The sequence below is a fragment of the Pleurodeles waltl genome, chromosome 4_2 (assembly GCF_031143425.1).
Source record: "Pleurodeles waltl isolate 20211129_DDA chromosome 4_2, aPleWal1.hap1.20221129, whole genome shotgun sequence".
NCBI lineage: Eukaryota > Metazoa > Chordata > Amphibia > Caudata > Salamandridae > Pleurodeles > Pleurodeles waltl.
Window position 1 is genome coordinate 1,035,354,846 of NC_090443.1, and position 22,218 is coordinate 1,035,377,063.

The window sequence follows — 22,218 nt, forward strand, 5'->3', positions numbered from 1 at the left end:
AGTCACTCATGCACACACACACACTCACCCACCCACCCACACACTCTCATGCATGCACACACACACACACACTCACTCATGCACACACACTCTCTCTCTCATGCACACACACACACACACACACACACACACACAAACACATACCGTTCAGCATCAAGTGATCTCGGATCACCACTGCTCATTTGCACTTTCATCAGCCAAGCACACAACAGGCAGTCGTCGTACCGTTTCCCCCAAAGGGCAGCGTAGGCAGCGTCATGTGCATCAGCCCATCATTGCCGCAGAATCCCCCGCTGCGTGTCCGCTCCAGCACCGTCTCCACCACCTGCCGGCCAAACAAAAGATGAAGGGTTGAGGCTGAAGACGAAGAATCACAAAGAACTATTTTTTTCAAATATGTTTTATTGGTTTCATCCTTATTCAGATTGAAACAGTATCTTGGATAATCCTAACAGCTGAGAAGCGTCAGCACAATACATTTGCTTTTTTCAACATTCACTGGTGACACGTGTGTATTAGCCAAGAAGTAAGCATCTAGTGCACCTACTTATCCATAGATCGTGCTCATTAGTTACCCAGTGAACAACTCTGAGGTCTCCGCAGAATTCTATCTAATATCAATACCACAGACATTTACCTCTGTGCTAAAGGCAGGGGCAGAAGACCCGGGGCAGTTTCTTGTTATCCTCTCCCTAAGCATGGTATAGAGGACACTATTTCATTCCAGGATTATGGCATCAGAAAGAAGCAGCTAAGCCTAGAAAGAACATGCACATTTATAACAGGCCTATGGTTCTGGAAGTGGGGCAGTGCTTGGTATGAGGTGCGCCCATTTACCCATATATGCTGTTGTTTTATTACTATATGTAGGCATCCTTACATATCGAAAACATGTGTATGCCTTGGCCTTTTATGAAAGAAGCTTCATACATGAATATACAGAAGATATATATTCTGGCCTGAGGAAGGCTGTACCCCAACTGTGAAATAGCCGAAACTGGTTGACTATTTTCGTTGTCATCTCACCCATAAACAATAGATGTACTTTCCTTTGAGTAATTAATTAAATGCATTAGGTGTACTTTCCTTTGAGTAATTAATTAAATGCATTATCTGTGTTATATGAGATTACCACAGTAGATATTACTAAGTTACTTGATGGCTTACGTGTATGTGATAGGTAGTCTTTGGAATGTATAAAACGTTTTAATGATATGTTATGTTACTTTGTATTTATATAGCACACCTACACTATTGATATGGATTCATAGTGACGAGAGCTGTCTGAAAAGTGTGTTGTAGCTTGAATGTGGGTTTCCTACAGGCCAGAATCTGTTTTTAGATGGCAGAGTCCATATCCTTCAGCATCTCTGTCTCCTCTGTCCTTGTTTCCTTCTGCCACTGTTTTCTTAGGTCTATGTTTACCTCTCTTCCGTTCTCCTTTTCTGATATTATGGAATAATGAAGGACTTACTAAGCGGTATGGAGTGGGATCAGCAGTATTAAAGATATCAATCAACAGTGAAACAATAACATAAAAAGTAAATGTGGTGCGCCAATGATCAATTTACTTGCGTTCAAGACTCAAGAAATGTGTCACAGCAATAGCAATCAACTTTTATTTCTCTAAATTAAGATGTAAAATCTAATGTGCTAGGAGTCCCAGTGACAATGACCAAGAGGGGGTGGAGTAGATTTCCATTTCTAATCTGCTTTACAGGAGACATTTTAAAAAACCTACAATAAATTTAAATGGTTGCTTAAGATTAACCAAGGATCTGTTCTCATCACTTGCAGAGCTTGTAAAAAGGATCAAAGTCTACCAATATTGTCGAATAACTTTGAGAGGTGCTCCCATGTGGTTAAATGAAAGGTTCATGTTTAAAAATGGGCTTTCTTCACCGGCCAGACAGGTTAGTAGATGGTATGTGTTTTTACTAAACTTGAAGTAAAGAAAACTTTACTTTAGTAACTCTCAAGGTGCCACTGGCTGCTGATCCTGAAATATAACTGAGCTTTGAATTGTTGACACCCTCAGAGAACAACTGCATTCCTAACAAAATCTGCCTGTGCCTCGAGTCTCTAGTGAAATTCTTTAATAGATATAAAGAGACTTACAGATGGATACGAGATGGGATTTTTTGTCAGTTTAAACGTCCCCGCTATCCTCATCCTGAAAAAAGGACCCAAAACGTTTTAAACGGTACACTACATTCATTTCAGGAAGGAAACACCACAGGTATCATCACACTGGGCATCAAAACAAGATCAATATATCAAAAAGCAATTTATTTGTAATATTGTTTTTTTTATATAAAATAGAATTCCGTTATCATACTACAAAATTCATATCATAGTTACATTTATGGCATATTATTCTAATAGCCAGGCTTCAAGGTTTGATGTTAACAGCCAGAATTATAGATAGAAACCTATCAATAACAGGGTTGTTTTCCACCAAGGAGATCCAAGTGATATTTAGTGTAACACCAAACAAAAGGTACAAAACAGAAAAACTACTTGGAACAAAAAACACCAATTTAACAGATGTGGAAAGCTCCACAGATGGGCCCTACCAAGATCACCTAGAGCATCACTGGGGTGACACTGGTCCTTATCCTCCTGGTCAGTTACCACATGTACACAAATGACACCCAGTTGCACATCAGTGTGTGAGAGAATGGCGGTGTCTTCAGCAGTTTGCCGATTGCCTCTTCCACGCCCAGAGTTTGAGAGTGCCAACAAACTCTGTCTTGATGCATTGAAGACAAAGTAACTGCTTTCAGATGTGGCAGACACAATATATTTTTTACATGGCTCCGCACTGGACCCCCCCAATCCCTAAGAAATCAGTCTGCAGTCTAGGGATGACTATCAGTGATGACACCGCACCAAGCACCCTTACCTCAAGGGCAAAGGACTATAACCTTGGGCTACATTTGTCCACTTCAAGACCCCTATGTCACCCTGTACCTTCTGTTAGTAAATGCAACACAATGTTAGTTCGATGGGTCCACCATCAGAGGGTCTTACAACTTGAGGAGACAAAGTAGTATTTTTTTCAGGAATGCCATCAACAGTGATCCTTTGTGGAGGAGGCAGGTTTCCCACCTGCTCTTTATTATGTCTTTGAGCAAAATATGATAGTGAAGTACAGAGGATGGCCAATAGGAGAGGCATTATTTTGATAGATGGCCTATTAATAACGTCCGAACTTATTGGACCCCCTTGCCCGGTGACATTGCAAATTTATACTGTGCCATTAATTGATGAAGCCACCAAGAGGCCTTTCAGCCTTTCTCCGCCTCGGGCTCCTATGGAAATCCTACTGCTTGGGCGTATCTGTTGCCTCACCGCAAGACTACTTTTCCTGGTAACGATCTTCGTTCCATGTTCCAATGCCCATGCCTTGTGGTGTAGTTGGCCATTCTCACTGAAAGTGTGGCTAAAGGTAAGGATCTTTATTTCAGTTGTAGTATGAACAAGAAACAGGTTTGATCCCATGAATCTTTGTATCCTGTTACTGTTGTGGTTCCCCTGGCTGTTGGTGATGATTCTAAAAGGGATTTAAGAAATGAACTTATTGGTTGAAGAGGGTGTAAACCCTACTCAAGCAACAATCACAATCCTTGTCAGGATGAACCACAAAAGTCACTAAATGAACCTGTGCTTCACCCTCTTGCAGCTTGGCACAAAAGCAGTCAAGCTTAACTTAGAGGCAGAGTGTAAATTATTTATGCAGCACACAATAAAGTGACAAATCCCAAACCAATTTAGAAAATAATTCTGTATATTTTAATAAATAAAATAATGCCTAGAAGAATAAAGCGTCACTCATGGTCATCTGGTCGTGTTAGACCAGGTGAAAGTCACAAGTTCAGGCCGACCGCGATGAAGCACGGGCCGGATATAGGGACCAGGTTAGTTAGCTGAAAAGAAATAAGTTACTTACCTGTAACCATAGTTCTCCAGTATTGGAAACCTTCATAGATTTGCATGCTTCAATCCTTCCTTGTCGTTGACCTGAGTCCCAGTGTGTTATACAACAGCAATGCTCTAATGTACATATACATTACAGGAATTAGGCTTTTAGCTTAATAACATATCGCAGTCATTTTGTAAAAAAGGACCAAACTCTAGAATCCACCAATCAGGTTACACCACCCTCTAGAACCCTCCTGTGAGGAGCTGCGTTCCCTCAGATTTTCCGAGCATTAGTGCTATTGGGAAGACCATGTTGAGAAAATGAAGGTGAGCCCCTCAGGGGAGGCGGGTGGGTCGCATGTGAATCTAAGAAAATTTCCAATACTGGACAACTACAGTTACAGGTAAGTAACTCATTTCTTACTCCAGTATTGGAACTTTCATAGATTCATATGCTTGAATCAGAACAGCAAGCAGTGAGCAGCACATTTTCTGTAGTTACCTATATAAACATTCTAGCATGATAAAACAGTATGAGCATACTTAACAGTCACGTTTGGCTCTAAATATGATAACAGAAGAATTCCAAAATTATTGAAAATGTGCATTTATACAGTAACAAAGCGGATGGTGGGTAATACCAAATGGCTCATCTTCATTGGAACAGATGTCTGACTGCCTGTCCAACCGCTGCATCTCTGATCGTTTCAGTATCCAAGCAGTAGTGTCTCATGAAGGTATGTGCCTTTTTCCATGTTGCAGCTCAGCAGATGTCTGGTAATGACACTCCTGAAAATAGCGCACAGGACATGGAAACGGTCCTAGTTGAATGTGCGTGTACCTTAGAGTCTAAAGGCAGACCAGCTTTCAGATGGCAATGAACAATTGCACTTGTAACCCACTGAGAAATAGTCTGTTTAGTCACTGGAAACCCTTTTCTCGGATACTGTAAGTTATGAAAAGTTGGTTTGTTTTTCAAAAATATTTTGTCCTGTCCAAATAAAACTTGAGACATCTCTTCAGATCTACGGAGTGAAGTGATCTTTCCGCCGCTGTTTGCGGCCTAGGGAAGAAAGTCCTCAATACCACAGGTTCGTTGAGATGAAAGTCCGAGGGGACCAAGGGTATAAATTTAGGGTTGGTGGGTAAGATGACTCTGTCATCTCTAAATTGTAAAAAAGGTTCCTGCATTGTGAATGCTTATATTTTACGAACCCTACGCGCAAACCCAAGCACGAGAAGGACTGCCACCTTCCATTCAAGATATTTCACGTCCGCTCTGTGATTGGCTCAAAATGTTCCTTCATGAGCTGGCCAAGAACAGTGTTCAATTGCCATGCTGGAGGAGGGGCTCTGACTGGAGGATAGGATCTACAAAGACCCTTTAAGAATTGCTTTATAAGCCGGTGAGACCAAAGAGATGGCTTACCGGATATTCTTCTAAAGCGAGAGATAGCTGCCAGATGAACTTTAATGAATGCACGTTGCAATCTTGAGCGCGCTAGATTCAACAGATTCAACAGGTAAGGTAAGATTTTTTCCGGAGAGGAAGACAGAGGATGTACTTTAGCAGACTTGCACCACAAACAGAATCGTTTCCACTTTAGGCAGAATGTTTTGTTCGTCCTATCCGTCTGGGCTTTGGCTAGTATTTCCTTGCAGTCATTAGGGATGTTTAAATGGCCGAATTCAATGAACTCAGGAGCCATGCTCACAAGCTCAGAGATTTGGGATTTGGATGTCTCACTTGGCCCTGGTTCATGGTGAGCAGCGATGGGATTGGCTTTATCTTAATGGGTGTACCAATGTTGGCATGACCATGCAGGGACTATTAGTATTATCTGGCAGGGCTCTGAGTTGATCTTGCTGATCACCCTTGGGAGGAGAGGGACTGGAGGAAAAGCGTAAGCATAGATTCCTGACCAAGCAATCGAAAATGCATCCCCACATGACCCCTTCTGGTGATGCCAGCTTGCGTAAAACTGGCATTTGGCGTTCTGGGAGGTCACAAAGAGATCCAAGTTTGGTTTGCCCCACTGAAGGAATATTTCGTTCAGTGTCTGTTGATCTAATTCACCATTCTGGGTAGATGTTATTAGTCTGCTCAGAGGATCTGTTCTGCTTTTATGTGCACCGAATGTTGAATGCCCCAATTCCAAATGCCTTGTGCTTCCTGGGATAGAAGATGGGAGGGAGTTCCTCCTTGCTTGTTGATATAGTGCATTGTTGTGGTATTGTCTGTTCTGACAAGCATCGATGTCCCGCAACTTCTTGGAAGAAAGGCTTGCAACGCCAAAATGCTGCCCTCGAGGAGGTTGATATGGAGTGCGGTGAGAGGTTGGCCATTTGCCGCTTACTTGAAGATCTTGAAAGTCTTGTAGGTATGTGCCCCATCCGTCCATTGATGCATATGTTGTTATTTTTAACTGGGAAATTTGAGACAAGTATTGTAGCCCTACCGAGACATTTGCACGAACTGTCTACCAGTTGAGAGATGTTACTATTAGTGGAATTACATGTATTATGTCTTCGAAAGACCCTTGCACCTATTTCCATTGCTTGTGCAGCTCCTCTTGCAGTGGGCACATATGAAGACAGTATGGAATCAGATTGATACAAGATGACATCATTCCTATTAATGATTTGTATCATCAAACTGAAAGAGACTTTTTTGTCTGCAGATGCTTCGCTAGTGCGATCAACTTTTCTTGCCTGTCCGATGTTGGGTGTGTTTTTGCCTGCTGTGTGTCTAATATAGCTCCCAGAAGTGCTATCCATTTTGATGGCTGGAGCACTGATTTCTCTTGATTGAGATTGAGGCCCAATTGCTTGAAAAGACGCAAGGTTGCTGCAATGGATTTGTGTGCGGCCTGGATATTGGGTGCTTTTACCAGCCAGTCGTGCAAGTATGGGAAGACTTGGTGTTGGTTCCGACTGGGGTAAACTGCCACTAGAGCTATGTATTTGGTAAAAATCCGGAGTGCGGATTTAAAGCCAAAGGGAAGTACTTTGAATTGAAAGTGCTTGCCGGCTACTGTGAATCTCAGGAATCTTCTGTGACTTGGGTGAATGGGTTTATGAAAGTAGGCGTCCTGAAGGTCTAAGGAAGCCATGTAGTCTGCCCTATTGAGTTGCTGCAAGATGTCCTGCAATGTGACCATGGGGAAAGTTTGCTTTTTCAGGCACTTATTTAGCTCCCTCAAATCTAGGATCGGCCTCCATAAGCAAGACTTTTTCGGATCAAGAAGAAGCGGGAGTAAAAACCTTTCCCCTTTTGGGAAAAGGGCACAATCTCTATTGCATCCTTTTTTAACATAATCTCCACTTCTAAGTTGAGCAAACACAGATGTTTTTGTTGCATCTGAGAAGGAGGTGTGAGTGGAGATATTTGTATAAACTCTAGGAGGTGGCCGAATTGTATTATATCTAATACCCATTGTTTTTTTGTTATTTGACGCCAACGACAGAGGTGATTTTTCAGAGTTCCATGAGGTTTTGATGGGGAAAAGTGAGAGGTGGCCGGCGCTTGAACCTCGTCATTGTCTACTGGAGGAATCCTTGCCCTGCCTCCCAGGCTTTCCTCTTTGTGGAGGCCTGCCGTATGCGGCCGAAAGTGGCTGCCGCTGTTGATATTGCGACCTACTGGTGTGGCTAGCGGCGGAGTATGCTGGATATCTATATTGCTGGTAGCCTCCATGAAATGAAGGCTGGCTTCTCCCCCTGGCTCCATGTAAAGCAGTTTTTCTGAACTGGGGAGTGGCAAGTGATCTAGCAGTATCGGTATCTGATTTTGTAGTCTGAAGCGCATTATCAGTGTGCTTCCCGAATAATGCTTCCCCATCATAAGGGAGATCCAAAATCTTTGTCTGTATCTCAGGCCGGAAATTAGTGGCCTTAAGCCATCCTTGTCGTCTTAAGACTGCTGCCCCATCCAATTGCTTAAAACCCATGGCTTTAATATCGAAGGCACAGTCAATTATCTCGGCAGAAGAACGTTGTCCTTCCAATAATACCTTTTTTGCTTCACCCTTGATGGTTTCCGGTAGTTCTTCCAAATACTGTGCAATGCCTGGCCATGCTTGTCATACCTTCCAAGGAGGGCAGCGAGTTTGCAGCTCGCACTGTAATGGCAGACATTGAAGGAAAATGTTTACCGATGTTATTGAGGCGCATTCCTTCCTTATCTGGTGGGGCAGTTAAAGGCGCAGAAGGGTTTCTAGAGCGGCATTGCTTGTCTGGCTTTGGATGACCTATAAGACATGCCGGAGTGTCGCCTATGGCCTTATATTTCTTGTCTAGTTTTGTTAAGACTGCCGGGACTGTTGCAGGGTTGCGCAAAATCTTAAGACCTTGGTTTCATACGTGATTAATGATTGGGATAGTCCTGATTGTTTTTCTGTAGGGCTCTTTAAAATCATACAGGAAACAATCCTGCTGCGCTGATGGCATTGGCAAATCAAAACGTTTGGCCGCTCTTTCCAACAAATTGTGAAAACCACCAATATCCTCCTGGGGGGATTCTACTGTAGGCTGAACGGGAGACGCAGGTGTTGGTATGCTATATTGATCCCATTCATCTTGATCGGTGCACATCTCACCCTCTTCTCCTTCTTCATCCGAAGACGTTGTGACTTGTGAAGGCATCGCCTGGAGGGAACTCCGTGGATGAGGCGGAGGACAGACCTGAGGCTGTTGGGGTTGCTGTAGTGTTGCTGGCATCACGGCGGTTTGTTGCTGCTGTATGGATGTGGGTTCTGCCGGGAAGCGTTCACTGTAGTCTGTTAACATAGCCTGTAGGTCCGACACCAAACCAGAAGGAAGACATACCAGTTCCTGTTGTGGCTGAGATGGTTGGTGATAAAACTGCTGGTCATAATAGGAGTCATCGTCTGAATATTCCTGACACTTGACATGCAATTGGGAAGGGCTTCTAGCTATTCCATATAATCGATCCTCATCTGCATCATCCTCATCCAACAAGTGGGACGGTAATAGGCATGAGGCTTTACTAGGAGATGTGATAGATGGTGTTAAGCTATTATTTTTATGTTGTTTAAGAGGTGTCTGAATAGTCGACGAGAAAAGAGGCAGTGTTGACCGTCTCTGTCTCTTTGCCGGTGTTTCAATGTTTGTCAACGACAGGTGAACCGTCGTCGACGGTGGTGGAGTCGTCAATATGTACGTCAACGGGTGCGTCATCGATGGGGTTGTTGTCGATGGCAGTAGTGTCATCAGTGGCATCGTCGACGGGATGTTCAGCGCAGCAACATCGAAGATGGGATGATCGTCGACGGGGTGTGTATCGTCGACAGAGATTGTAACAGCGACTTAATGGGGCGCACCTTCGACGAAGATGACAAGACCGTCGTCGAGGACTCTGTGGACACTGCTATCGACACCGAAATGGTGATGACGGTAGAAGTTGTCGTTGACGCCTGAGCTGTCGTCGGTAATATCGTCGATGATGTCATCAACGGTGCAGATGACCTTTTTTTTAACTTGGGCCTGACCTGTAGAGGCGGTGTTGGGGGCTCAGAATGACATTCCTTTTTAGACTTTGATAAGGAATCTGCCTTTGTTTTATCCAACTTGGCAGAATGTTTCTTAGAAGGGCTATGAGATTTGGAGGAGCCCTCAGATGATTTCTTGAATGCCTTTTTTGGAGGTTCATTGGTGTTATCCTCTCTAAGTCTCTTCACAGGAGTTTTAGTGACTGCCACAAAAGAGGAGGCACTTTAATCATCAGAAACAGGGTTGCTTCTGGTCTTTAACCTCTGTAGCCAAAGGAGAAGACAGCCCTCTCTATCTTTTAAGGTTTTTGTAGAAAATGTTCAACATACCTTGTAGTCTCTGGTCTTATTGTTCGGGTAGAGGCAGTATTTGCAGTTGTCATGTGGGTCATCAACATGAAGCCTCTTCTTCATGCAGGTAGCACAAGGTCTGAATAGCTCTTTTAGGTGTCTTTGACATACTGGTCAGTTTGAAGCACCTACTTGAATAAAAGTTGAGGTTTTGTGAAGAAGATGAGCAGTTGAGATCCACAAAACACCTCAGAACAGGATTCCTGAGAAGGAACTGAGAAGAGCTCAGAGGAGACTCCTTAGCACGACATGTGGTGGAAACTCTGAGGGAATGCAGCTCCTCACAGGAAGGTTCTAGAGGGTGGTGTAACCTGATTGGTGGATTCTAGAGTTTGGATCATTTCTACAAAATGATTGTGATATGTTACTAACTTAAAGGCCTAATGCCTCTAATGTATATGTACATTAGAGCACTGCTTCTGTATATCACCAGGGACTCCCATCTCGACAACTGGGTATGATTCAAGCATGTGAATCTATGAAAGTTCCAATACTGGAGTAAATTTACTTTCTCAAATTCTGGCATGAACATTCCAGAACTTCAGGATTTCTCCTTTTCTTGCACAAGAGTGCACTCTGATGCAAGCCAAGGGTCTGGGACCTGGTGAGGCACCTATTGGGGATAAGGGGCTCACTCTAGCAGAGGTAAGTAGGGCTCAGGAAGGTCTAGATGCAGGCCCAGTTGCAGCAGGTCAGCTGAACAGTTGTAGGAAGGCCTCAGGAGCTTGTCGTGTCCCAGCAGCTCAGAACAGGAGGTCGCCAACTGACCCTTTGAGTCACTCAAGTAGCCTGGGATGAAGGTCCTTTCTTCATTTGCAGACAGCAGGGAAGTCCTCTGGGGAATAAAGCAAGCCTCAAGCAGTGAGGCACTCCTCTGGAAAACAAAGCAAGACTCAAGCTGCAGGCCGGTCCTCTGGGGACAAGGCAGTTCTTCCTCTGTAATGTTCACAGGCCTAGTAGTTTGCTGAAAGAGTGGGTCTGAGTGTCCAATATTTATACCTGGTGCCAACCTTTGAAGTGGGGAAATCTTCTAAGCTACCCCCACATCTAGTTCTGGAAAGTTCTTCCCTTCTCCTGTCAAGGCTCCAGTATGTCTGGGGTGACAAAAGACTAATACCAGGTTTTTTTGTGTATGCTGCAGGCAAGCCCTTTAAAATGTAAGTGGAGCAGGCAACAGCCCCTCCCCAACTACCCTGGCCAGATGGAACATCCTGTACACACCTAGTCCCCTATTGTTCACTGTCTGTTCTCAATGCACATTCGTAATTGAGAGCTATTAAAAGGCCCAGACAGCTGGAAACTCCTGTAAGGCCTTGGAAGCTCTTGAGAAGGAAAATGCTAATGTTTTAAAAGTGGCAGTCTCAACATTGTAACATAAAATCAGACTTTACCATAAGGGGGATTTTAAAATATAATTTGAGTCCAAACATGGCATTTCTACCTGATCACAATCAAAAGTTAGCACTTATTAAATGAAATAAGGTAACCCAATGTTGTTCAGTGATAGACCTGAGAGTAGTGAAACACGACTTTAGGATTTTTTCACTAGCAGGACATGTAAAACTGAAACCCATATGTGCTACTTTTTCAAAACAATGCAGTCTGACCTATGGGCCTTTAGGGCATATCTTAGGGGTGAATTACATGTATTAACAAGGAAGGCTTAGTCTTGGAAGAAGGCTTTTGTGCCAGGTCAAATTGGTAGTTTAGAACTGCACTACAGTCTGCTATAGCAAGCCTGAGAATTATTTTAAAGTTCTACTTTAGTGGGTGCCACAATGAGTGTTTCAGACACACTGGTAGCATTTATTAACAAGCCCTGGCGACAAATAGTACAATATACTATGGACTTACAAGTAAATTAACTGTGCCAATCAGGTATATGCCAATTTTACCATGCTTTAGGGAGAGAGCACAAATACATTAGCACTGGTCATTAGTGTTTAAGTGCAGCGTCCTAATGCCAACAAAAACAAAGTCAGAAAAACAGGGGTGGGGGGGTGAAGGCAAAAATTGGGGGTGACCCTGCAGACAGGGATATGCTCAACAAGCATGCATCTGTTATTTAGTATTTGTTGAAGCAGGAATAGTTTGTGGTTTTAACGGATGCAGTCCTGAGTGTACCTGGAACTTCAGTAGGTTAAAGATCTTTTATCTAGATACTGGCATATAGACAAATGCAAGGCAGAGCGAAGTCCTCTCACGCCACTCCCTTGCCAAATATGCAAATTCATGATTTAGTAGCATCTTTCTGAGCACTATGTAAAGTTGGCAAGCCATGCTTAACAACAGGAAGACAAGGACACAACACAGACCTGGAAATTCTGTTATTTTTGATTACTGTTTACTAAGTGACAGTTTTTGCCTGTGCTGACTTTGTCTTCAAAGACCAGAACTCCTTCGCCCTGAGCGATACTTCTAAACCATATGTAGTTTGGTGGTAGAGTCAGTGATACATATGTTAGGGATGCTGACTCTCTTGCTGCCTCTGTGAGAACGTGTGAGATCCCTAGCCTACTGATTCTACAAAGGATCATGTGATTTCCAGCAGAAGCCCTGATCCGTCTTACCTGCTGGAATGGAATTGATACTGAGCTCCTCGACTAATGTCTACCAAAACTGCTAGGACCTTGAAGAACTGTACTACCCACCTCAACTTTGGGTTACAGTGGTCAGGTCACATCTTCCTGGCCATGAGGACTCTGCGCTGCACTGTATCCAAGACTTCACTCACCACACTAAGCTTTTGGAGGTCTTCGGCCTAATTACTTCATCAGATTACTCCAGCTTGGCTGGATCAGATGCTTAATATTGCTGGTTCACAGCCTTCTGGCTACCCAATAGCCAAAGTACAATTCTTTTGTGAGTAGATCACTACACTACCAAGTCCTCAGAAGAGGACAGATGATTAACGGATGTATGATGGAACATCGCATGCACTAACAACGTATGCCTTTACAACGCGATAAGTCCAATGTATGGTCATCACCACGAATGCACTTACTACGAAATGTTTTTACCACACATATGCTTTTACCACACGTCTTTACCACAAACGTTTCAAAGTAACGGCATAGTTGGTAAAGGCATATGCATGGTAAAAAGTAGAGGTAAGTATAACATACATTTTATTTTATAAATATATATATGTGTGTGTATATATATATATTGCTATATATTTGTTTGTGTGTGTGTGTGTATATATATATATATATGTAGATATATGTGCACAAACACCCCTTTCCACCCAAAAACCCTACCTACCCTAAAACCTAAAAATTACCTTACCACCCAAAACTCATACCCACCCTAAAATACAAAAAATGCACTTACCACCCCAAAGCCCATGCCCACCCTAAAACCTAAAAATACCCTTACCACCCCCAAACCCATGCCCACCCTAAGACCTAAAAATGCACTTACCACCCCAAAACCCATGCCTACCCTAAAACCTAAAAATGCACTTACCATCCCCAAAACCCATGCCCATGCCCACCCTGAAACCTATAAATGCACTTACCATCTCCAAAACCCATACCCACGCTAAAACCTACAAATGCACTTACCACCCAAAACTCATACCCACCCTAAAATACAAAAAATGCACTTACCACCCCAAAACCCATGCCCACCCTAAAACCTAAAAATACCCTTACCACCCCCAAACCCATGCCCACCCTAAAACCTAAAAATGCACTTACCACCCCAAAACCCATGCCTACCCTAAAACCTAAAAATGCACTTACCGTCCCCAAAACCCATGCCCACCCTAAAACCTAAAAATGCACTTACCATCCCCAAAACCCATACCCACCCTAAAACCTAAAAATGCACTTACCATCCCCAAAACCCAACCCACCCAAAAAAACTAAAAATGCCCTTATCACTCTAAAACCCATATTTGTTTGTGTGTGTGTGTGTATATATATATATATATGTAGATATATGTGCACAAACACGCCTTTCCACCCAAAAACCCTACCTACCCTAAAACCTAAAAATTACCTTACCACCCAAAACTCATACCCACCCTAAAATACAAAAAATGCACTTACCACCCCAAAACCCATGCCCACCCTAAAACCTAAAAATACCCTTACCACCCCCAAACCCATGCCCACCCTAAGACCTAAAAATGCACTTACCACCCCAAAACCCATGCCTACCCTAAAACCTAAAAATGCACTTACCATCCCCAAAACCCAACCCACCCAAAAAAACTAAAAATGCCCTTATCACTCTAAAACCCATACCCACCCTTAAACTTAAAAATGCATTTATCACCAATAACCGTTACCCACTCTATACACTAAGGCATGCGTGGTAAAGGTATAGTTGTAGTAAAGGAATGCGTGGTAAAGCCATGCATGGTAAATGCATATGCATTGTAAAGGCATCGTGGCACATGCATCTTGTTGCATTTACCGGTTCTGTGATGCCTTCGGATCTTAGAATGCAAAACATCTCTTTGTGGACATACCCCACTTCACTCCACAGGCACAGGGTCATCCTGCAGCGACACACAGCATGGGTATTGTAAAATGATCCGATAAGTATTTAAAATAATGATAAAGATCCAACTCCTTTGTGAAACGTGAGGGGACATACAATGGCACACCTGGGCGGACAAGCAAAACAGACAAAGGCTACAAGAACCCCTATGTAAACTGTGATGGTGAAAAATCAGCAGTTTATTCATTGTAGGTATTACAGGTTTTGAGCCACACTCATGTGTACTGTTTAGTCTTTGGCCAATGATGTCACAGCCTCAGACAGAGGATGTGCAACCACCAGGCAAAGAACAAGAATAAAAGTAGAGCAAAAGAAACAGAATCAAATACATGCAGTTACTCTGCCAGAAATTCCATATTTGAAAGAGCAGATACCATCAGATACAAAAATGGGTGAGTGAGAAATCAATTAAAAATGGACTGTCCCTTTGTCTTGTACCTCTCTCCTGCATACACCTCCACTCAGGAATGGCAGAAGCGGTATCAGTGAGGGCCAAAGTAAAATCACCAAACACAGGAGCAGAGTTCAAGTTCACCATCCCTGATATATGGATTTTGGCCTAGAAGAGACCTTGACTTTGTCAGGAAACACTAGAATGGTGTCCTGCATGCTGCCTGGCTGACATGGCACAGACGGGGGATTGGCGCTTGGTGGCTGGGGTGCAGAGATATACATGGGTTCACAGTAATACTACCAGATCTCAGCTGGGGCACAATGTTATGTTATTTATACCAGCCTTTCCAAGATGCCATGCTGCAAAGTTTTGGTTTCTTGACAGCTTTCTCTCGTGCACCTCTGGGCCCCACGGATCTAAAGAGGCCTCTAGCCTAATATCTGCCGGCAGATACGTCCCTGATGTCGACCGCGCCTCCTGGCCCAGTTTCGGGTGCTGCCTGACTCCAGAGTGACACTTAGCCCAACTCTTCACGCGGAGTCGAAACCCGTGCCGGTTGCCCATGCATTGATGCTGCTAGAAGATTAGGTCCTCCTCAACCTTAGCCTCAGTAGGATTCATATGAACATCTCCTTTACCACAACATTTTTCTGACCCTGATCCGCACAATGATGGGGATGATGAAGCCCAACTTTATGACGACAAAAGTCATGCCAGGGGGACCACTTGTCCATTCTCTGACAAGAAAATCAGGCTCTCTTGGAGAAGGGAGTAACAGAGAGGTACCTGCCATTGAAGAACTCTTACTCTGATGCCACAAATTGTAGAGATCTAGTTTATTGAGGTTTTGTGGTTTATTATGCTGAACACCACTCAGAGGTCTTGCTTGGAGGATAAGACTACAGCCCTGGTCCATATCTACAGTGGAGAACAGTTCTCTAAACTTCATCAACGCAGCCGGTGTACCTGCATGGGGCAGAGCCCTCACTGAAAATCAAATTAAAGCATGTTCTGTTCCAAGTGGGCAGAGCTACGTATGTGCTTTAATCTCCAAAATCTTGGTGAAACAAAGGAGAACAGAGATTGGCCTTTAAGTGGACAATGAGCTGCGATCCTGTTTAGCTTTGTTTGCAAGATAGTTATCTTTGGGGGTTTCAGCTTGAAGTTCACAACACTTTTGAGTTCGACATTGCTGAGCTTTGTGACAAATAGTGTGAAAAAGGGGTGGACACACTTTAATAACCTTGGTTTACAAGATTTTCGTTGTAGGCTGGGCACATCAACAGTGGGATGATCTTGGAAAACTCTGCTGCCTCGTGAACAGCCGGGAATTAAGTGAATGAGGCAGGGACCCTCTCCAGTGGTGACAACTGTCTATGAAGTACCTGTAGCTGTGTTTTCAGCCCTGAAAGTAGCTATCATTTGATGCTGAAAACAGAATGGATGCATGTTTGTAGTACAGGGTGAAAAGTCCTTCCAAACTGGCAGGTTTAGAAGTAGGCTCTTAGACATATGTTAAACAAGTTTAAACCCTCAGCCTTGAAGTGGATCAAGATGACAAACCTCACCTGCACAACTGAAGGGCAGCAGGAGTTGGATAAAGATTTAGAGTAAGTAGATTACCTTGCTGTTAGGGGAGAAGGCGTAGAGTGCCAGCGGTCTCTCGTGCCGGTTGATGAAGGCGATGGCCTCGTCCAGACTCTCGACGGTCAGGATCGGCAGGATGGGGCCAAAGATCTCCTCCTGCATCACTGGGTCTGACTCCTTCACGTCCACCAGTACAGTAGGGGCTAAACAGACAGGAAGGATGGAAGAAATACATAGCTACGTTGGTATGGTTAGGGTGACTCAAGGAAGGCATGAGGTCTACCAATTCATACTGTCAGCATCTGGACAATTAGAACACACACACACACTCTCGTGCTTCCTCTCATCATCATCAGATATAAAATAGTGTCTGTAAGCTCACGTCATTAGTACCATCCATGTCATATTTCTTCAGGTGACACACCAGAATAGAGACCAGAGGCACCCAGAGCCCTCTAAGACTGCGGGTTCCGACTCCTTTCATTTAAAAGAAAGGCCAACAGTAGCAGAAACCTAACATGCAACCTCCCAGGCTTTTTCAAGGCCCAAAGACATAACAAGCTGAGATAGTTAGAAATGTGCCTACAGCCACCGACGCGTGACAGGCAGAAAGGCACACAAGCACAAAGCCTTACACAAGCCCACACTTACACTTAGCAGATATAGTCACTCGTCCATTGGCCTCCCCAGAAGATGGGACGGCTTGGTGGCCACAAGAGGAGACAATACTAGTCCAGTGGAGACTTGGTGATCTTTGTGGGTTCCTTTCCAGGAGAAACTGGAGGTGATGCTTCACTTTGAACAGGGCACCAGTGAGTCACCTCTTGATCCTGTTTCTATTTTATAACGCTCTCAATTGCTCAGAGGCTTATTGCACTTAGAAGTTCCATTCATTAGGCAAAAGAGAGTTCCAAAAAGTGTGGGGGGGAGGGGGGGGGGGGTTAGTATTAAAATACACTTTTTACCAACCTTTTATATTCTATAAACGGGAACTTTCTGTAAAAGAATCCTTAAAGATATGTTGGGGGGGGGGTACTGTTGAGATGGGAACCCCCTGACCCAGTCTGTGTGGCATAAGAATAGAACCGGAGGAGAGGAACAGGGAGGCCAATAGAGGAAGGGAGTGCATAAACTTGTCACGGCTGTGGGAGGGCCCCAGCACTGCAGCGGAAGAGCGGGCATCTCCCAAATGAGGCGTGACAATTCCACCATTGGTACCACATCCTTCAATAGCTCTCTTTAGTGTTTCTATCACTCTGGAAAAACCTGGCTTGTGCCTGCATCTCAGTGGGCTAGGTTGGCCCACACTTGCGAAATGTGCACATAGGCATTTCCACCAAGAGCTGACCATTACAGTATTGTATCTGTTAAAACAATAAAAAACTTTTACATAACCAACAAGACCGACTCCCATTTACTCACTAGAATTACCACACACTCTTCCTGGATGGATCCATCAGGTATGTTGATATAAGGGCCCTTCTGAGCCTGGAGGCAGCAGTCTCCAATAGGGAGCCACTTACCCTCTAGCCCCATGAAGTTTGGGCTCTTCCCCAATGAGAGAGGAAACTGCTGTCTGCTTTTGATGCCCACTATGAGGACGGGTGAGCTGTCCAGAGGAAGTGTGTGGTGTGTTTGAAGTGTGGTAAAACAGCCATCTGCAGAAAAGGGCTAGATGGCTTGTTGGTCCAAAGAACCTTAAAAGGGACCTCAGGTTACCTAGATGCATTATAACCTGGGACTGAGCCTGCTGTGAGCTAGAGAACATCTCAGCTAAAAGGTATTGCTGTGGCCACCACCTCCTGCGGCCTAACAGAACATGGGGTAAAACCAAATGGATGAAAAGGCCAAAGTTTAAGATGGAGGATGCTGAACAGGGGTATCATGTAAAACATAGGATATTTCGCTCATACGATGCAATGAAACTGGAAGCTGAAGTTGCCATGACCCAACCATGTTCCCATTCTGGTTGCAAACTTCTGCAGTTTGGGTTGGGTTACAACAGTCTTTCCAGAGCTGATCCTGGTCCTGAGCAGAGGGCCCTGAAGCCTGATAAGCTCAATAAATGCATCACAGTGATGCTGGGTGTAGCACGTTTAGAGTGAAGGATGGAAGTAATATTTTCCCATTAGATGGCTCATCCTGGAAGTTTGGAAGTAGGCAATAGGAGCTTGGAAGGTTAGAGAAATTTAAATAAGTGATGATTTTCGTTGAACCTAAGTAGCTCTTGTTACACACAAGGTTAGAGACCTCCGATTTAGAGAAAGAAAAGGCAGCCATTAATAAGAGCTTAAAAAGAAAGGTGCCCGGCCCGATGGAGTCCTAATAGATGTTTATAAAAACAATACTGATCTATGGGTCCAAATGCTGACAAATGCCCTATGGCCAGGACTAACCCACCGTATTCTTGGTCCGTTCTTGTTCTGATTTTTAAAAATGCAGATAAGGCGTTGGGATGTCAGAGGAGTATGTCAGTGACTGAGCTGGAGTGATCTCCATCACTGACATGCCTACGGTTCGCTTGCCTGTAAGTTCAGTAGTTCCCTCTCGGCCAAACCCTAATCAGGCCCTACATTTTTAGCTCCTTTATTAGAAATATTTATGCGTAATCAATGCAGACAGTCTTGTTTTTATTTTTATAATTTTTATCCGCAAATCACATCTGCTAAGCAGTCGTTAGTTTTATGAAACAGGCTCTGAAAGTTAGAACATTATTGAAAATGTAATCAGGAGGGTTATTCAGATCTTGTGAATGACTCTAAGTCAAGTTAGCAGTTTGCGCTTTATAAGAATTTTCATGTATAGTATGAATTTTACGATATGTCAGGCATTTGATCGGTGGATATTATAATGCATGCTGTTTATAATATTGTTTCTATGGTTTTCATGGACCAAATAAAATATTTTGACTAACTATTTCTTGCATGTGATAGAGCAGCTTCCTCAGTTCAAAGGCAGAGCTCAGGTTGGTACCCTGGGGTTTCCTGAGTGGAGCTCAGGTGAAGAGCACCTTGTTTACAGTACCAGGAGTTACAGAGGGAAGCTCCTCCTAACATCGCTGGTAGGGTCCTTCCTGGAAAGTATCTGCTCTCCTTTAGCTCCACGCTTCCTTTGACCTGACACGGCTACTTGTTAGGTGAGCGAAGCTACTCTTGTAGTAGAGTTCTTGCTTACCATGAAGTACAGATGATCCTCCCTGATAATTGTCCCAGCAACATTTTAATGTCTGAAGTAAAGATATTTTCTGAGGAGCCTAAGTGTGAGTATTGAAGATGTGTTTTGTTCTAAGATCAATTGTAAAGTTTTTTATTTAAGATTCTACTGATTAGTGAGAGTGGCTGGTTTAGCCTAGTTGTAGAACACCTTGCTTAGAGGTTGGAGAGTTAATGAGAGGATTGCCCCATCTAAATTAGGCCAGAAACTGGTCAAATCAATAACTTTAATGCCTCTTCTACAGTAATACAACATAAACTGACAATCATCCACACACATATAATAGTCCAGCTTTTAAATATATGGAAGGAGCAATTATAATTGAAACTATCTGACCCACTTCTTTAACAAAATGACTCCACTGTAAATAGTAATGAACAAAAAATGAATATCCCCTTTTTGACCTTCAAGTTATTTGTTTTCAAACTTTATGGAGGCTACTTTGGAGAAGCATGTATTCTCAGAATCCCCAAGGCTCCCAATACCCCATCTTATTGTGCTGACACCAAATGGGAATGAGAGACTGGTGGAAGAGCAATTACAAACCACGTACCAATATACTTATCCTTCGCATCGCACTGGCCACCAAAGGCGATGGTACCGCTGCCCAGCAGCGCCTGCACTCGCTGGAAATGCCGCTCATTGATGATGCGTCCAAAGTCCGCCGACTGCTGCGGATCCTTTCCGTAAAACTTCTCCAGCGTTGCCTTCAAGGCTGGCACTAGCTGGTCGCGCATCTCCCGGGTGCACAACACGTAGTCCGGGGCCACACAGGTCTGACCAGCATTGAGGAAGCGCACCCAGGCCAGGCGGTTGGCGGTAGACGTGGGGTTGCACCCATTGTCGATGAAGCAGGGGTTCTTCCCACCGAGTTCCAGTGTTAGAGGTGTTAAATGCTTTGCTGCAGCTGCCATTACGATTTTACCTACATTGGCACTTCCTGGGGAGAAAAACAATTGGATAATGCTAAAGTGATCCATCTTCGTAGAATATGAACAGGTCTCACAACAACATCATATCAGGGCTCACCTTTGTGTGATCTCATGTATTAGATACAGGATGCTGTGCCTCTTTTAATGCAAGAGATATTACATGCTAACAGGTGTTGTAAATGAAGTCGTTGATGGCGCAAAGGAAATGGTCTCATAAGGATTATTAGTTCTGAGGTTATCAGTAATGTCTCTAGTGCTGCAAGAGTGACCAACTCACACTGGCTATGAGCTAACAGTCCCTCCGAGGTAAGTATTTTACTCTGGTCAGTCCACTGATGACGTCTGCAGCACAAATATTACCCTTGAGTGCATAAAGTGATCTGAACTCACCTGTGAAGAAAATGTAATCAACCTTCTTGTCCAGAAGCTGAGAGATCTCCTGAGGTCCTCCACACACCACAGCAAAGCAATCCTGAGAAGGAGACAAGAAGAAATGAAAGGGTGAGCTTTTCCTGCTCTTTTATCAGGCTCTGAGGTGTTCTCTCTCCAGCTTCTTCCAAGCATCACACCTGACAGCCCATCTTTAGTGAGGATAAAGCTACACGAGCTGTACCCTTACTAAAGCTAGTGGAGAATCAAAAGAACAAAATCTCACAAGAGGTCAGGAAAAGAAAGTTTCAGGGAAATGTTTACTTGAACTAAAACTACATCATGTATGGAATGAGGATAAAAGAATAGTATGAGGCAATTAAACTAGATCCACTTTATACTGTAACCACAGCTAGATTAATGACCAATTAAAACAAATCCATCCCTGAATCCTTGCAGTAAAACTAGAATTAAATTAAAGGACATCAAAACTGCATATGTGCAAACAAAGCTAACACTAAATTAATGGACCAAAAAACTAAACTTGTGTAACTAATTCCCAAACTAAAATAGAGGCAAAGATAATATGTAATTAAAATGAGATTTGAAACTATGTTTAAATCCTTAGGTGGTAAGGCTTTGCTTTGCCCCAGGGCTGAGCACTTTTTTGATGTTTGAAACACTTTGTGCCTAAGGATTCATAACATTTTTACCACAGGTTTACCTAGGGCAAATATGTCTCTTTTTTTAGAATTCTAAAGGTATCTGGTAAAGTACCATTTTTCTGGTCTCTTTTTTTTTTTTTGAAAAAGGGGGAAAAATTACATCAACAAAATATTTGTTGTGCTAAGATCACCATCTTTCCAGGCGTTCAGAAGACACATACATTTTTTTTTTTACTGCAAGCTATCCATTTCTGAAAAATAGAGACAATTCTGAGTTAAGCAAGGTGTCACTCATGCAGATGGCTCACAGTTTTCCGAAAGTAATTGATACAATAAACAAAATGAAAATAAGTAGGATTATGTAATTGTTTGCCCCAATAGCCAATTTGCAAAAGTAATATACTGTTATGCCTTCCAGTCCCTTCTGGTGGAAGCAATATATGGGGCCTGATTCCACCTCACTGGGTGGGACACTCCGTCACAAATGTGATGAATATCCCGCCCGCCGTTTTACAAGTTCAATAGGACATACTGGAACTTGTAATACGGCGGGCGAGATATCCGTCACATTTGTGACAAAGTATCCCATCCGCCAAGGCCATAATCAGGCCCATAGTGTTTGTTGGTGGTCAAAAAACAGGTGCTATACCCAGGGCAAACAACTGAGCAGTGTCAAAGTGCTATTTCATTGTGTAGCGAACATGCAGCAATTCCTATGGTAAGTTCTAATAAATGGAAATGGGCAGGAAGAACACCAAGGC

The 22,218-nt window shown here is 43.4% G+C and overlaps 1 protein-coding gene across 1 annotated transcript in view; it reads right to left on the bottom strand.

Annotated features, from left to right (window-relative positions):
• Nucleotides 1–22,218, bottom strand: part of LOC138293660 (aldehyde dehydrogenase family 3 member B1-like) — a 106,528-nt gene that overhangs the window by 13,459 nt on the left and 70,851 nt on the right. The window contains exons 6-9 of the mRNA XM_069232956.1: nucleotides 20,814–20,895; nucleotides 20,045–20,431; nucleotides 16,315–16,481; nucleotides 226–325 (exon numbers count right to left, since the gene is read on the bottom strand). Coding sequence (XP_069089057.1) covers nucleotides 226–325; nucleotides 16,315–16,481; nucleotides 20,045–20,431; nucleotides 20,814–20,895 — 736 coding nt within the window. The remainder of the gene's footprint in view (nucleotides 1–225; nucleotides 326–16,314; nucleotides 16,482–20,044; nucleotides 20,432–20,813; nucleotides 20,896–22,218) is intronic.